At 37.0% G+C, this 17,208-nt stretch overlaps 1 protein-coding gene across 2 annotated transcripts in view; it reads right to left on the bottom strand.

The window, feature by feature from the left end:
- cdh23 (cadherin-related 23) overlaps positions 1-17,208 on the bottom strand; it is a 168,380-nt gene that overhangs the window by 109,489 nt on the left and 41,683 nt on the right. For both annotated transcript variants that reach the window (XM_024298075.2, XM_024298076.2), the window contains exons 4-6: positions 16,359-16,501; positions 15,968-16,015; positions 15,574-15,666 (exon numbers count right to left, since the gene is read on the bottom strand). In XM_024298075.2, coding sequence (XP_024153843.1) covers positions 15,574-15,666; positions 15,968-16,015; positions 16,359-16,501 — 284 coding nt within the window. The remainder of the gene's footprint in view (positions 1-15,573; positions 15,667-15,967; positions 16,016-16,358; positions 16,502-17,208) is intronic.

Here is a 17,208-nt window from a genome sequence, read left to right as displayed (position 1 = left end):
TATATATATATATATATATATATATATATATATATATATATATATATATATATATATATATATATATATATGTATTTGTACAAAAACGAAAGTTTTTATTTATTTCTCAAATGTAATTTTATAGATCAGCAAAGTTCAAAAACAATCTAAATATAAACTTTGAGTTGCCAATTAATTCAGTTAGACATAAGAGATGCACAATCGATTATCCTATTCTCTCATTAAATATTATCATACTTTAATTTTACCGGTATATCATTAAATCAATTTAACTCTATGGTTTCACTTTAAATTGAAAACTTCCAGAAATGATTTCCATTTAAAATACCAGTTCTGGAATTAAGGTAATAGAGCCTTAAATGAAGAATTTAAGAACAGAGACTTACAGAAAATACTTCACTTGGATTTGTGAGATTTTAAAACTCACTTTTATTTTAGAAATGTATTAAGAATAAGGCATGAAAAAAAACTATAAAAAAAAAATATTAAACTATTAAAAAAAAGAGACGCAGTGAATTTAGTTAGAACACTGTGTGACAATCAAAACTCTTTTGCTTTTCTTTATACAGAACATGTTTTTCCAGTTCTTTCCTCGTTGGGTCCAGCTGCCCACTGCTTAAGCTCCATACTCACAGAATTGTATTTTATCTACAGAAATTAACTTGATGTAAAACAAAAATCAAAAGGCACAGTGTTGTTATAGACTTAATCTGTAAAATCACACCCAGAACCTCCTCTTAGGCATACCTTTGACAGCTACATTTTTGCCAGATTGCTGCTTTATTGTGTAATTCCAACATACTTGATATTTTTGTACCTTTTTTTTGTGTCCTGAATTCCTTCCTTTTATCAGGTATTTTTGTAGCTTTTGTGTTTTGAAACAGCTTGAAGCGATTTCAGATTACTTCAGCTTTTTCAACCCGGCCTGCTGTTCTGACCGTTCAGGTCCTTTCTTCTGAGTTGTGACATTTAGCCTTTCCCTGGGAACTCATTTGACCTCCTGTGGCCTATGAACTTCTGCTGTATTGCTCAAGAAAACACAATACAGCATTTACAGTAAAACCGACTGAGTCTTTGTGTACTGTACAGAACTGAAGTCAAAAATCATCTACAATTATACACCTCCTCTTCCATCTTGTTTTTCCACTCGTTTCCGCTCGGCCCACCCTGTGGCCCGGCAGAGCAAATTTGCGGAGAAGCACTGAGCCGGACAAAATAATTTCACTCCAGCAGACAGGAGGAGGAGCGGGCCAAGGACAGTTTCTGAGGAAGAACGTGGTCGTGTGTCCGTGAGGAAAAAAACAGACCGAGCATAATCCACTCGCTGTGCAATGAAGTCTCACATTTTCAGTAAGAACAGGAACATTTCTGCTAATATTAATGCATTCTTCAATTTCCTTCCCAATATTAGTTAAAGAAAATAACTATTTAAGAATATTAAAGCTAGAATAACAATTGAGGTGATGCATGAGGGAGCAGCAATTGTTGATTGGCAAGAAAATTAAGGTAACAATTGAAAAGCTTTCAGTAGAGGACAGGTGCAAGAAGTGTGCAGGTTTTATCTGTAAGAAGAATAAATCTTTATTGCCTCATCAGTCTAGTGCAGCAACTGGCCAACCAGAGCTGCCCCGTCAGAGCTCACGGCTGTCTGCCTCCAGAGCACCGGAGCTGTTTGTTTAGATGTAAAGGTAATCAGGCCCAGCATGCCGCAGGGATCCACAGAGCCAGAGAGAAACAGATGGACTGATCCCACTGGAAGGGTACAAGGACGGGCCAAATCAGCAAGTTCTGCACCCTCGTTCTGTTATTTACCATTATCTATATCAATCCACAATCCCAAATGTGAGGCGTGAAAAGAGGTTCCCAAGCTGTTACAGGGAATCCTTGAAACTTTGGTCGAAGCTTTGTCTCCTTTTGGAGTAAATCTACGGGATCAGAACAAGAGAGGAAAAAAAACAAAAAAACAAACCTTTGTCACCAAAATAATTACAGAAACGTTTTCACCTTTAACAGGGGAAATGAACGACTGACTTACATATTAAGAATGGCCGTTAATACTCATTAGGTGGTGGCATTGTTTCCTTTACTCCTTTTGATTCTTATCTTTTATGTATTTTATTTGGTTTTTGTAGGTTTATGCCTTCATGTTTTGTTTCTTCATAAGTTTTCATCCTAATTAACTACATTTAAAAAATTATTTTTATCCCTCTTTTTCTTGTAAAACAATTTAAAGTCCCTGATGACATCGTAAAGTGTTATAGAAATAAAGTTTTATTCATTCAAAATGTGAAACTTGTATTCAGAGCGTCAAAAAGGGATTTTTTTTGTTTTTAACATCCAAAGACTTTTTCTAACATTTGCATTAAATAGTTTTCATTCCAGAGTAAGATAATCATGTTCTGAGGAGAATAAACTTTTGGAGAACACCAACTGAGAAAACGTCACCTGATAAGAATTTGCTCTAAGGTGAAAATGATCTGAAGAAACCATGATCTGATGGAAAGTTTTTTTTCTGATGAGAACATGATCTGATGAAAAGGTCTTGTAAAGACATGATCATCAGATGAGAATGCCCTCTAAGGAGAACTTGCCCCGATCACATCGTGTTGCTTAAATTGTTCCTGTAAGCAAAGAAAATCAAGAGAAACGTCCAAAATATTAGCAAATAAATAAAACCCTTTGGCAAATTCTATTATTTTATCTGTGAGGTTTGAACTGCTTCATATTGCAAATGAACCTTGCGATAGGCTTTCCTTTCTGAGTCTATAAATAGTATTCTAACAGAGCCAGATGCAGATCAAATTGTGCTGGATAAAATGATCTGTGCAAAGAAATTAATATTATTAAAGCAGTAAAAAAGCAAACCAGGATTTACAGTTAATAGAAACATCTGAAAGTCACATTGACACACTGAGTCCCTGATAATGAAATACCTGATAACAGTGAAAGATAGATGATAAACCTATTTGCTTTTTTCCGCAACAATCTGGCTCCCGTCATTTTCCCTATCTTTCATTTTTGCGTTTTAAATCATTTTTTAGAATAAAATTAAATGCAAATTAGAGTAGAACTGATTATCATATAAACGGCCGTTGCCGAGGGGAACAGGAAACTCTGGCATTATTTATTTATTTTGTCATATTTTCCACAAATTGCCATAAAACTCTAACTTTAATCAGTTCCCCCTTTCTTTTAAAGACATGAGGGAGTAAGAGACCAGGAGAAGAGCGGCCTTTATTTCTGTGCAGGTGTTTGTGTCTGCGTCTTTATGTGGGACATAAACAGTTTGTGCAACCGCAGAACGGATTTGACAGCTTCATTAGCATCACACGGGTTTTTTGTAGTGTTCTCCAATTAGTCAGATGCTGTCAGGTCATCTTTAGCGTGTTTACATGCCTAAATGTATTGATCCTGTTGCTTTTGTAATTGGTTAAGAAGATATTGCATCACTGGAGTTAAGGAGGCAAAGCTAATGCTTGGTGTAAATACCTTCAACACTTCAGAATTATTTAATATTTTTTCACATAATGCAAACATGGATTTTCATACATTACAGAAGAAACAAATATTGCCTGTTTTTTCAACTTATTTCCCTAAGTTGGTAAAGCTACTGAACTGCTGCAAACTATCAACAGCAAGTTTATGACTAAAGCATCAAATATTTACATCCAATAAGAAGCGAGTTAAAGGGAGTGTGTTTGTGGAGAAGATTGAAAACAAAAGCAATAAAATATAGGGAGAATTCTTGAACAGTTAAAACACAAAATGTTAAGAAGAAAATTAAGAAAATGTATTATAGAAATCAAACACCTTTCACCAGCTGCTGTCTACTCTGGTCAACCTGTCTGTGCATCACACCTGTCCAATCAGCCTCTTTCTTTATTTTTAATTGTACAGAATACTCACAGTTTTTCTCCTCATGCTATGACAGGTTACAAGATAATTAACCAAAGATGAACAATTTTCTAATCTGTTGTCACTTTGCCACTTTACCAAATGCAGTTCTAGTTCAGCTGCTCAACTTTCCTTTATCAGACCATAGATTGTTTCACCTTCAGATCACATAATCCTCATTGATCCAACATGTAATCCTTCATGTATGGCTGGATTAGGGAAAACTGCAAGTGATCAATGGTAAACTTTCAAGACCAAGACTGACTTTCAGGTCAAAATCTTCAATACAGCTGTAATAACCAATAGGACGAACTAATCACTGGAAGAATGGAGCAGCTGAAAGAATTTTTGCAAGGCATCAGCTCTGAAACGCTCAGAAGATCAGAGCTTCTATGTCTGACCATCTCAGTCGTCTTTGAAGGACGTCACTTCTTTTCTGGACTTTTGAAGCTGCATGTTCACATGCTGTGAGTCTGAATGAGAACTTAAACATCTTATTTTGTTTTATTTTTTTTTTTAATCAAGAAGATTTTAGAACAGCTTTCACCATGTAATTTCCATGTAAACATAAAGAAGAAAAGTTCACTTAGATTTCAAATCCATTGGTTTACACCATCAGGACATCAGCAGGTTTAAGAATGAGCTCGAGCGCCCGAACAACAGCATGATTTAAAAAAAAAAAGAAAAAAACAAGTGAGGAAAATGTTCAAAAGCAATTCCACATAATTATTTTATGTGTAATCACACTCAGCAGCAGTTATTTAAAGTGTTTATTGTGTGAATGACGCCATTACTCAGATTATGGTGGTGGAATTTGAGTCAAACCTCATTCACAGAATCACAGGGATTCACTGGGTCAGTTAATAACCTCATTTTGTCCTGATGGTGCATTTTTACACAAAACCAGCTGTAAACAAACTGACCATCCAAAAAGGACTTTTTCCCCCATTAGCTGTAGTGGGACGTTCCATCTGAGTGCATCAGTCTGGACATCCTCCTGCCATCTCACAGGATTATTGTCTAGCATTTGTTCTGCTGGATTATGCAACATAATATCCCTAAGCTTTGTCACTTGCTTGCACCATCTCTGCAAAAGAAAGGAGTCACACTAATTAAAGCATCTTGTGACTTTTTTTTCATTAATCCATGTTGCACGCGCTCCAGCCGGCCTCGCTTTCCTCAGCGGAGCTTCTGCAGCAGAACTCCAGCTAACGAGGCCGACTGGGCTTTCCTCCAACCCTAAACAGGCCCTCAGATGGATTCAGGCCCGGAAACAAGTGGTCAAGCAGAAAGCTGCACTATTCCTTCAGGTTTAACCTACTCGAGAAATATGACGCAATGATAATGATCCAATACATTCAGCTCCATTGATGCCTTTTCATGGAAAGATGCATCAAACCACTTCTGCTCCAAACTCATTCTCATTTATCATCTACTTAAAAGCAAAAACACAAGTCATGTTTTTCACAGATGGAAATGAATGCAGTCATCAAAGGGGTTAAAAGATTACGTTAAAAATTACCCCCAACAAAAAAGGAGCATTATTTAAAATAGAGAAAACTGGATAAATGTTGTCTTTAGAGTTTTTAATTAAATATTTGATGCTTTCATCATGTTTTTGGAAATTATGGAAACATAATCTCTCAATACTTAAACTCTTTGTTACTCTTTTAAACCAACAAGTACAAAAACAATAAAAGCTTAACCACTCTCATCTGCTATAATGATGGTAAATTTCAAAACGTTGTTGTCATGGTAAGGTACTGTCTTTGTTGTCATATTCAAATCATTGTGAACCAGTAGCAGACAAAAACATTTCGAAGAAAAAAATCCTATTTGTGATGAAGAAAATACACCAGGCTGAGCAAGCTCCCTGCTCAGCCCCATTCTAATGCAACCACTTGCAGACCAACAGATCCGTGCACGTCTTTGTTTTTATTAGGGAGATACAAGGGATGATGGGAAATGAAGTCAGGTCATGCCACACCAGCATCATTCCAACTCAGAAGTGAATTTCTAGCAAACTCCTGGCGTTCTGCAGAAATTATGTCCTAAAAAAGCTAAAGGTTTTTGGATAAGATCACAGGGAAAGCTTTGAAAATAGATCAGAAGATGATCAGAGTGGAACCTGAAGGAAAAATTGTGGAATTCAACTGGGAGAAAATGCTTCTCCTGTGTTTCCCTTTGCTTTTCTAAAACAAATCACCGATCTCTACAGCAGATCTCACCATCTCTGTCATAGTTGAGTGCAAATCAGACTGAAGCTCCATCAAGTAAACCTCTGGTCACAGAAGCAGAAAAACCTGCTGGATGAATCAAACATCTCCACATGCAGAGCTGGTGAGGTGTGCGGACCGCTTTGTAGTCAAACAAACATTTTCCCACCCGTTAATTATTTTCTTCCGAAGAATTTTGTTTTCACTGACATGCCATCAGCAGCAGAAGCCATTATTTTTCTCTTCATAAAGACATTCGCATAAACAGGAGCAGCAGGAAAATATGGAGGCAGACAAGAAACATAAATGTCTTTCATGTCAGCAAGACCTTGTCAGAATTCACAACTGTGCCCAGATAGTGTTATTGAGCATGAGAGAGCCAAAGGCGGGGTGGGAGAGAACATGGGGGGGTGGGAACGGCACACTTGAAAGAATGGGTAGAAAGAGAGCGACAGGTTGATTTATTCAAAGACTGAGGAGTGGGGGAATCAAACTTTAATGGCTTCTGGGAGCCCAAGCCGTCCTCTCTCCGTCTTCCCCCCGTTTCAGTGCTTCCATACGTACTCCCTCTTTACTTCCGTTAGTTTTTTCACACCTCACCTCTCTCTGTCTTTCTGTCTCCAAATACTCGGAGACTCTCACAAACACAGCGGCTCTCCTGTTCTTGACAACCAAATCTGCACCCGTCTCTGCAAGCGGCAAAAAACCAAGGTGCTCTTCATGCTCAGTCAGATTAAGTGACAGAAAAAGAAAGAAAAAGAAGGTGATTTACTTTTACAGGTGGCAACACCATGCGTTGGCATCATTTGTTGCTTCAACCCTCGAGCTCAGAAGGATGCTCTGAGCTGGTCGTACGTACGGGCTCTTTGTCGGCTCTGTAGTTTTTACATAAACACAAACAGAATATTCAGAGGATAAACTATATTGACTCCTCACATCCTAGATCTGCTTTTCACTTTAAACTGTTTAGTCATGTGGACAAAAGGTGGAACATTTTAAACCGGCGAGGATTTTACCCTCACAGGATTTTGTTCGGTCTTGTTGGTTGTTGTCGTGTTTTGTGTCTTCCTTCTGTCACAGTCACACCAGGATCAAGTTGATCATCATCCACAGCTTCCTTCATTTCTGTTAAGTCAGCTAAATGCACTCAGTGTCTTTAAGTGTCTGGTTTTCAGTTTATTCTCATCATCTCATTTGTATGAAGTTAGATTTGTTACAAAATTATTGTCCGTCCATGAAGAAGTTTCATACCGAATTTGTGTAGATCTCTTAATAAGAGATTTGTGTGTCTTTCGTCAGTGTCAGTCCATGAAAAAGTTTTGTATTAGTGAAAAGTCATTTGTTTCTGTGTCTGGGAAAAAGTTGTCTATCGGTAAAAAATGTTTTGTCTGTGTGTGAAATGTCACGTACGCATACAAGAATGTGCACGAAATCCAAGTCACCAGTATAATTCTTTGGCTTCTCAATAAATCAGCCAATCAGCAGCCTTTCACTTTCACCCAATCAGAGCCCTGCTTGGACCTGCTGATCAGAAGCATGAAATCCACACCAGGAGAAAAAAAAAAGTACTATGATGATCAACATATTTTTTGGGTGCAACATTGTAGAAAAACGTCACTTACCATATTTCTGGTATATTCTGTCATCTTCTGTAGAATGAAAAAGCATTTTATTTAGCTTTTTTTAGTTTTTTTTTTTTCCTGGAAAGGATATCATACCTTTGATCTGCTCGTACAAGCAGTGCTCTGATTGGGCGACAGTGAAAGGCTGATGATTGGTTTATTTATTGTGAAGCAAAATAATTGTAATCTCTATTGTAATAATTGTAATAATCTCTTACTTGTGACTTGAATTTTAAATCAATACGCATACTAATATGTGCACAAACTTTTTTACACACACAAAGAATTTTTATGGACGGCTATTTTTTTCTGCAGTCATGAAACATTTTACAAATTACTTTTTGGTACAAATTTTTTTAACAGACACTTTATTCAAGAACAAAATCTTTTTACAGATACAAATCTCGTATAAGTTTGAAACAATTTAAGTGACAGACTTCTGTAACAAATCTAACTTCATATATCCATTGGAAGGGTATCTACTTTTCATTCTCTAGTGGTTTATGGTTTGGTCACACTTTGAGTTTAGTTCCAAAATATAAGTCTGTTCTCTGCATTTTGGATCCTCTATCCTCTTGTTTTTGACCAAAACTTTATATCTTAATATTTTAGGATGCATAAAAAAAAAAAAGAAACAAACAAATTTCAGCAAATCATGAAATTTGTAGTATTATTGATTACAAAATAAATATTAAACAAACAGCAAAGTAAAATGAATCAACAGAGTATGAAAACTAAGAGAACCCTTTAACTCAGACTTCTTTATATTTGGTACAACAGAACATGGCTTCAGATCAAAACATCTACAATTTTCCATTTCATGGTTCCGTTGATTACTAAGACTTACAGAGAACTACAACCCAACGTCTTAACAAATTCAACTAAAGTCATCCAAAGAGACTGTTTTTTTATGCAAAACATGTTCGAGAAAGGAAAAAAAATGCCCTAAAACAACAGCAGTGTAAGTAAAACATCTTGCATCTACCTTGTTTTTTTATAATAAAAATAGAAAAGCTTTATTGATCAAATGACAACTATAAAATAATGTAGGATTTTTTTTAAAGGAAAAAAATTGAGGAATAATGCATCTATATTTGAGCTGGTTAGCTTTAGAAACTTTTACTGCAAATTTGAGAAGAATAATGTCCAGTTTTTCTAATTATAGAGCAGATGATTATAATTCAGATTTAAAATCTAATTTTTCCCCTCTCTTCCTGCTTTAGTATGTTCAGCTTTGAAGATCTTTTTGTATCGTCATCTGTTATCAGCAAAACCTGAGTCATTGTGACTGTGCAGAAAAAAGTGCAAAAAACAATAAATTCATACACTAGATATGATAAGTCAGCAGGTCCAGGGACTAAAAACCGGGTATTTATGCTTTTAAATGTTAGCAGGAAACTTTGAAATTTACCACAAAGCCAAGCGGGCTGAGAAGAAGATGGAAACGTCAAAGAAAGCTTCAGTCAAGATTGAAACGGCTAACTTCTTCCTGTGAGACTTGACAGATCTTGTTAAGTAAAACAGGTCAGTATATCTGAGGTTTTTTATTGTATTTAAAGAATATGATCAGAATGTTTTTTTTGTATTTTTAAAAACTGAACTAATTTGAAAAATGTAACTGAAACTGTCTTTGTTCTTTCTGCACCAAAATCTCTGAAAGAGAAAAACAGAACAAACGGCAGCTGAAGGTGAGTTCAATTTTGATTCAATTTAGTGTTTTTTATTCAATTTTTTCATTTTCTCTTTAAATCCCTCCATCTCTGTGTATGAGGCTTAGGGTCTTAATGTCAGTGAGAATTCCCTTTGAGGCCTCCGCCTGTCAACCAGTCACAACTCAGCAGCAACCCCTGGATTCTGCAGGAAAAGATCCTTTTGGAAAAAATCCAGCTTCATCTTCAAAAAGCCAGAGTGTATTTTTTTATTACACAATATCACTTTGCTGAAAATTGTGTGCAAGCTGAAGGAAGTTGCTTTACAAATATTTTATTTTACTATGAAATATAAAAGGTTTTGTTTATGTTTCCGGACAATTCTTGAAAAGCATAAATTACATGTTTTTCATAATGCAACATTAAAAAAATGTTTTCTATCAGACAAAAAATGATTTAAAAAATATATAAAATGAAAAAGGAATGATTAGTCTTTTTACCTGACAGTGACAGTGGACACTTCACATTTATTTTGATGCCACAGAATCACATCTTACATCAAAACATCTTATCCACAGAGAAGAAACTTAAGATGCCGTCTTTTCCAAAACTAGCTCATTTAGACGTTCTATGCTGAAAACGTCTTCAAAATACTCAAGCCAGAATTGTTTGGAGACAAAAGCAGTGAATAGTTGGTGGTCTGAGATGCTGCCGCTGTGACTTTGTCTTTTGCACATCAGCTGCACTGATGGTGCAAAGAGCAGTCGAGCATCTCATCAAAAAAAAAAAAAAAAAAGTTTTTTTGTGTTAAAAAAATCAGACTTTCACCAGATCTTTTGCAGCCCTAACATCAGCCATAGTTCATCTGAGCTCACTGTAGGTTAGAGGGACATTGAGATTCAACTGATAAAAGTATGAAGGAAGTGAAGGGATTTGAGCTTCTGCCTGACATACCTGAGAGACGGTAAAAGGATTAAGTTTGGGTATCTTTCACTTGAAGACTCTTACTCGTCTGCCTGGTTTGCCAAGACATTTAATACCTCTGTGTGTGTGCTGCTTTACGGTTGTGGTCAGAAGTCAGCTCCACAACCCTGCATGTGTGCATTGTGAAAGCAGAGTTCCTCCATGCTGTATGTAAACTGCAGAAACAACAAGGATGAATGGGAACTTTTTGAAATATCATAAAGTAATACAATCTGTATTTCTGCAATAATATAAATGAAAGAAAAAAACAACACAATGAAACAAACTGAGGGATTCACGGCTCTGGAATAAATGGAAAACAAAGATATTATCTGTAAACATTGAGTCTCTGTAAATTTAATCCACAGATGAGCCACTTTGTGCAAGTCAAGTCTCCAGTTTAACAGCTAAAAATATAAATGCTGTATTTAAAAAAAAAAACACTAGATAACACAATCAAAAAGCTTTACTGTGTCAGCAGTAAATGGAAAAGATAATAACAGAAAAGGTGACACAATAAGTGAAAATCTAATTCCCCAATAAAAAGAACTTCCCAAAATGTCTTCTTCACAAGTTTTCTTTGATTTGTTGCACCTAACAGCTTTAGTCAGATGTGGGAAAAAAACAGACCTCAGTCACTTTGCTCATAATTGTCTATTTCTGGATTCCGTGTTTAAAACACTTGCGTTCACGCGTTTCTACAACTATTTTCAAACTCTACATACAAATCCGTGGCCATTTAACACTCATTTAAGGTTGAACTTGGACCAACCAGGGACTCCGATTTGGTAGTAACGTATGGAAGGCATCCCTTTTAATTAATGGAAGTACCAACCGATTCACATTGATAACTGATCATAAAGGAGAAATTAATAATTGTGGTTTGTGCTCGGCTGGAGTTCTATGACATCAAGTCTTCCATAGTGAAGGTTTTCTTTTTGTATATGTTTTTGTTTTTAATGTAAAGCGCTTCGAGCTGCGCAAAGTATGAGAAGCTCTTTTTTAAAAATAAAATTTGATTGATTGATTGATTGATACATTGGAATAGAGTTGTGAGAGAAAAAGTCTGTAGCAATATTCACCAGATTTGCACCGCTTTGACATTTTGCACCAAAACTCTTCCAATTGTAGGAGGCAGACATGCGCTAATGAAAAGTGAAAAAAGAAAAGAAGAAGAAGCCCCTCCCTGCTTGTCCTGTGTGAACACTGTGGGCTTAATGTACGTTCTAACCTGCGTCACATGCTCGGTGTGTCTGTAGCGTAAGACTTAGTGGACCAGGTCACAGTCAAACTAGTCATGATAATGAATGCTTAAAAAAAGCTCATCATTATAAATCCTGAGGCGTCTTTGATCGAATTCCTGACTTCATGATTTCCAGCGTCCAGCATGTGTGCACTCAAACGGCAGCATTATGAGTTTGTACGTTAGAGATGGACACTGAAACACATGCTCACAAAAACCCTCCTCTGTGTCCTGGAACCCCAGGAGGTGACACCTACTGGGCTCAGCGTGAGCAGGGTTTGAGCTTGAAAGCATCATGGTTCCAATGATGGAAGGACCAACTCTCAGCGGGACGCTGAGGGTCAAGCAGCCAAAGTAATAAATGTGTGAAAGAAAATAAAAGAAAAAACTTTTGAGTCTGAACAGTTGTGAGCTTGACACATGAACTAGAGCTGCCTGCCTGCATGATGGGACCATGAAAAGCTCCTGTTGTATTTTCACTCAGTCATCTTTTACAATATGAGACAGGATTGAACCCCATCTGCTGTTCCATCAAAACCTTATTTCTGTTGATAGTCGTTACACTTTCTGCCGAGTCTTTGCTGCCTGAGTGTGTGCATGCTGTAAATCTGGACAGCTCATTAGCACTGACAGAGGGAATGCTAGCAGCCCACCTGCTCCCCTCCACCCTCTTTATGGCTCTACAAATTAAAACGAAATTACGGTAGACTCTACTCGAGTCTCTCTGCTGCACTGCTCACCTTTCCAGTCACATTGCTTCAACTCCACACCAGACGGTTTCCACAGCCCTTAAGCACATTGTCCTTTTTCTTCTGCTTGGCCTCTGTCCTTCTCTTTTGTGCTCCCGGCAATTTTGCTTTTGTTAAATCTTAATATTTGTATTTCTGCTGCTCCTTTAGTTCCTCTGTCATCTCTCACTCCGGTCACCTTTTCCCATCTTTCCCTCTGATGTGCTGATGGCATTCTAACCCCACTTACTGTGGCATGTCCAGTGAGTGACAGCATGATGAAGTGATGTCGCACAGTGTTTGCTTTGTCCTCTAGAGGTCAGGTGGGGTCACACAGGTAATAAGCCATAAAAATGCAGGAACAAAAAGTTGTGGGGAAATAAGATAAGGTGGAGGAGAGGGAACAATTGGAAACAAAGCCACTCCTGGACGAGAGCCGCTCCAAAACAGACGAGGGGAAGACCCACTCCCATGAAAATTGAGTTTTTGAAGCACTCTTTGTGATTGTGGATTGCATTTTTGAGTATTTTTGAATTCAAATTGTTGTGAATCAGGAGAAGACGCAAAAATGCTGTTTAAAAATGAGCTCATTTGTGATGTAGAAAAAATGCAGATGCAAACTTACTGCCACTGTGCAGAAATCATGTCCTAGAAAACAACTAAAAATGACATAATCATAGTTAAAAGACCACTGGGAATTATTTTAAAATAGATATTAAGAAATATGAGTGGGATTAAGTATGTTTGGTTCCTCCCTCTCCATTTCAAGCAATTAATTAAACACTTTTTGACAAACTTAATATTGAATGGTTTCAATGTGTCATGTTCTGTAAGCATAAGAACAAGAAGTAATACTATTACTATTTGTAATTTAGAGTATATTTATTTAAATTATTCACAGATTTATGCATTTGTAAATATATTTTCCAATCAATTGATGACTAATCATACAAAGTTTGATAGATCTCTATATTTCTGTTATTTGTCATTTTATTTTTGTTTTGATTCTTTGAAATAAACCATTTCCAAATCTAAACTCCAAATCTAAAATCCAGATCAAAAGATGATCAAAATGGGGCTTTAAGGAGGAGCGAAGCTTACAGAAAGTAGATTCAACTCCATTATTATTGTAATACACAATCTGGAAACTAAGAGTGAATTAGTTCACAGAAACAAGGTTTGTCTTGACTGAACTTTGGTTCACTCTTCCAGGCTTCTGCCAACACTAAAAACTGAAGGAACTCCATCGGAAGTGTTTTAAGTGCTCTGATCTATTACCACATCCCCTCGCCCGAAACACAAGCCTTGAATTTTATAGTACGGCAGGATTGAGTGATGCTGGAGAACTAACAATATGTGAGCAGCATGAGGTCAAACAGTCTTTTTTAATGACTTTCTCCAGCAGCACAGAATTGTTCTCAGAGCTGGAGGAGTCTGCATGTGGACGGCTGTCCCCCCTCCCACACCAGAGCAGTGGCCACAGTGGAGAATATTCACTTGTGGGTGATCTAAACAACCTCATCTAAATACTCCTCATTTCTCTCACTTTTCCTTTACTTTATGGATTGGGAAGAGAAAAAGTCAGAGGCTTTGAAGATTTGGCCAAAACTCAGAAAAGGATGTGTGCACAGTATAAACACAACAAGGGATGTGGGTGTGTTTAGTGTGTGTGTGGATTCAAGCCCCTGTTTGAAGTCCCCCCTCCACTCTGGCAATTTCTTCATATCAAGGATTAGATGCAGGAGAAAGCAAAGAGGAGACATAAAGATGGAGAGAAGTGAGAGCTCAGGGGGAAGGTAGCAAATTCACAGGGGGGACTAGGAAGTGACAGAAACTGGGAAGAGAAGAAAAGTATTTTGCAGAAAATTGCTTTTCATTTCTTTGAAGAAAGCTATGCATTTTTTCTGAATATATTTAGGGATTTTAACAGAGTTGTCATTTTTAATTTCCACCAAAAGAAGAAAATGTCTAATGTCTGTTTCCATTTCATGTAAATAAAATGTAATTTTCGTCTGTTTACATTTTTGTTTACATAAATTTTGATTATGCCATTTTTTAACCCTAGCTCAAAAAAAATCTGTGTTGTTTCATAGGACATAATTTCTGCAGAGCAGCAGGAGTTCACTATTTTTAGGACTATTTTCAATTTATGATTCAACCCATCTTACCATGTTCATTCTGTCTTTAAACTTCCTAATGTTAATTTTGCACATTAGATCCTACTGTTTTTACTCCTTTTATTATTATTATTGTAATTGCTGTTTGCAATAAGGAATGAAAGGAAAGAAATGTAATCCATTAATGAATGTATATTTGACAAATAAAGCTGACTCAACTTGACCTCACTCATGAATTTTGGGCGGAGCTATTAGCACAGAGAAACCCCGCCCCCTCTTTCAGCTTTACAGCCCCCTCCCTCACTGTTGCCGTCAGGGAAATGCTACAGGTACGCTACAGCACAAAAATCCTTAAGAACAACTTTTATACCACTGCAATAAATATTTTAAACTAGGCTGAGAAATGTTGAAATATATTTAGACGATGGCTTGAACTGTGCAAAGTTTTTTTTTTTTTGTTTTTTTTTTTCCACAGTGTATTTATGTGGTTTTCTTTTATATGTATTATTATTTCAGGTTTTAAGAATTTGAAAGCATTTTATGAATGTTTCCCTTTTATCTAGCAATTCCTGTTTTAGTGATTGAATGATGCACTTTTTTCCTTTTCCTGTATTATTTATTGCTTTTAGTTGTAAGTTTTACCATGGCAAATTGTTGTTTTAATGCATGAGTGTTGCATAAACTAAAAAACAATGTTTGAATTTCGATCTGTCTATTCTCACGCTGCCAGCTTAACATTAGTGCTGTAACAAAAATTGCGAGCAATATTAAAAATATCCAGTCGTACATATTTACCTCACATGTCAGCTCAGACAAAGAAAACAAAGATGTTCAAGGATCTATTTGTTTTCAAGTGGATGCATCAGAATAGAGCAGAGCAGGGAGCTTGTTATCCGCCCAGCCTATTTTCTATGATCTTTTTCAAACATTTTTTTGTCTGCTCCTGCATTCACAACAATTTGAATAAAGAAATACAATTTTGAACTTAGTATTCTTTACATATGTCCTCCATCAATAGAAAAATGCCACAAAAACATTCTAAAAACACAATTTTCATCTGAGTGAGTCTTTAAACACTACTTAGGCAATGTTGTGTTTTTCCTTTTGTGTGTAAGACGTCAGTAAATTGTGTCACCCTTACCTCAGGGATGTGCACGGTGTAAGGCTGTCCATGGAAGGTCGGTGCGTTGTCATTCACATCTCCAATCTGGATGTTTACTGTGTCTTTGACCACCTGGAGGAGGAGGAGGAAGAGGAGGACACACCTTTGGAAATCAGTTTAACAAAGCAGCTCCACACAATAGAGAAGTATAACAGAAAATATGCAGCGAGTATGAAGAGCCAAGAAAAGAAGAAGAGGAGCGATGTGGCCGAGATCACCTGCAGGGCAGAGTGGGAGGAATGTTGGTGGTGTACTTTTTAACTTAAGTGAATTGAGTCAAGCAGACACAGTGAGACAGAATGAAGGTGAAACAGAGGCATGAAGGTCACATGTGGTCCAGCTCCATCAGAACTACGAGCGATTCAGCTCCTACCTCCTGTTTGTCACTGACGAAGAACACCACCTGCATCTCTTGCATGGTCTGGAGGAAACAAAGAAACATTTCAAATTTTATGCAAAGTAACAGAAAAACAAGAGGATTGAGAAATGCGTGAACTTCAGGACCTTTGTGTGTTTTATCTCATATTGGATGCTCACTGCTTTCATCATTTGATAATTTACATTCCATCTCCTACTTTTCAAAATGCGCACTCGTCTTTGCAGAGCTTTTTTCTTTGCTAATGCATGTGATGGCGTAGGAGATGGGGTATTTTACATGTCATTGCAAATATGACTGTTGTCCTCCTGAGCTCTGATATAAGAGATTTAAAAAACCCTTTCATGACTAAATGTAGAAAAGAAGTTGATATGTGTGGAGTTTGCACCTCACGGTCGAGCTGCTGCCGGAGCCAGACCACGCCAGTGTCCGGATTCACAGAAAAAAACCTCATGGATTCTTCTCCAGTGACCCCGAACAGCAGAGGTTCCTCCTCGGGGTCTACTGCCTTAAGCTGCGCCACAGAGGAACCTGTCAGCAAGAGTCAAAGGTCAAAAATCTGGACACAACATGACCAGTTCCTGACTGATGCAAACAATCATTGAGGGCAGAAAATGAAATGAAATCAGCCCTTTAGTCATTTTGGACAACCATCAAAGTAGAGTGAAGAACAAAGCCTGAAATACATTTTAATGTGAAAATAAATATGGAAATCAGAAAGTTTTCAGTTGCAGAATTAGATCGATTGATGACTTAATATAAGTCATATAATTGTGGTTGCTACTATCATCATCATCATCATCATCACTTTTTCCTTCAGAAATTACATATATGTGCAACATTTGCATTGTTCAGACATAGACACACATAAGCCAAATCCAGATTTGTCTGTTTATCCCTGGATTTACTGACAGCAGTTCATCTGATGTGCTGAACTCGTAGGTTTGGTTTTAGGTCAGAGGAAGTGACTTTATCAGCAGGATTTTTTTAATCAGGTTTATAAAAAATACATAACATAAGATAAACAAACACATGCAGCAGAAAATTAATGAAAAAAAACATTTAAAGCAAGCAGAAGGTCTTAATTCCAACTGTCTTTATGGATGGATACGGGCTGTCTGCGGATGAAAAATGGCAACACACACAAAATATCAAAGTCAGAGACCACAGACTCGCAATGATGCAGCAGTTCCTTTTTAGGTCCCTTCACAAACACGGACAACCCAAAAACCCACAGA

Source organism: Oryzias melastigma, linkage group LG15 (assembly GCF_002922805.2).
Source record: "Oryzias melastigma strain HK-1 linkage group LG15, ASM292280v2, whole genome shotgun sequence".
Lineage (NCBI taxonomy): Eukaryota > Metazoa > Chordata > Actinopteri > Beloniformes > Adrianichthyidae > Oryzias > Oryzias melastigma.
This window is presented reverse-complemented; position numbering and strand designations above follow the sequence as displayed.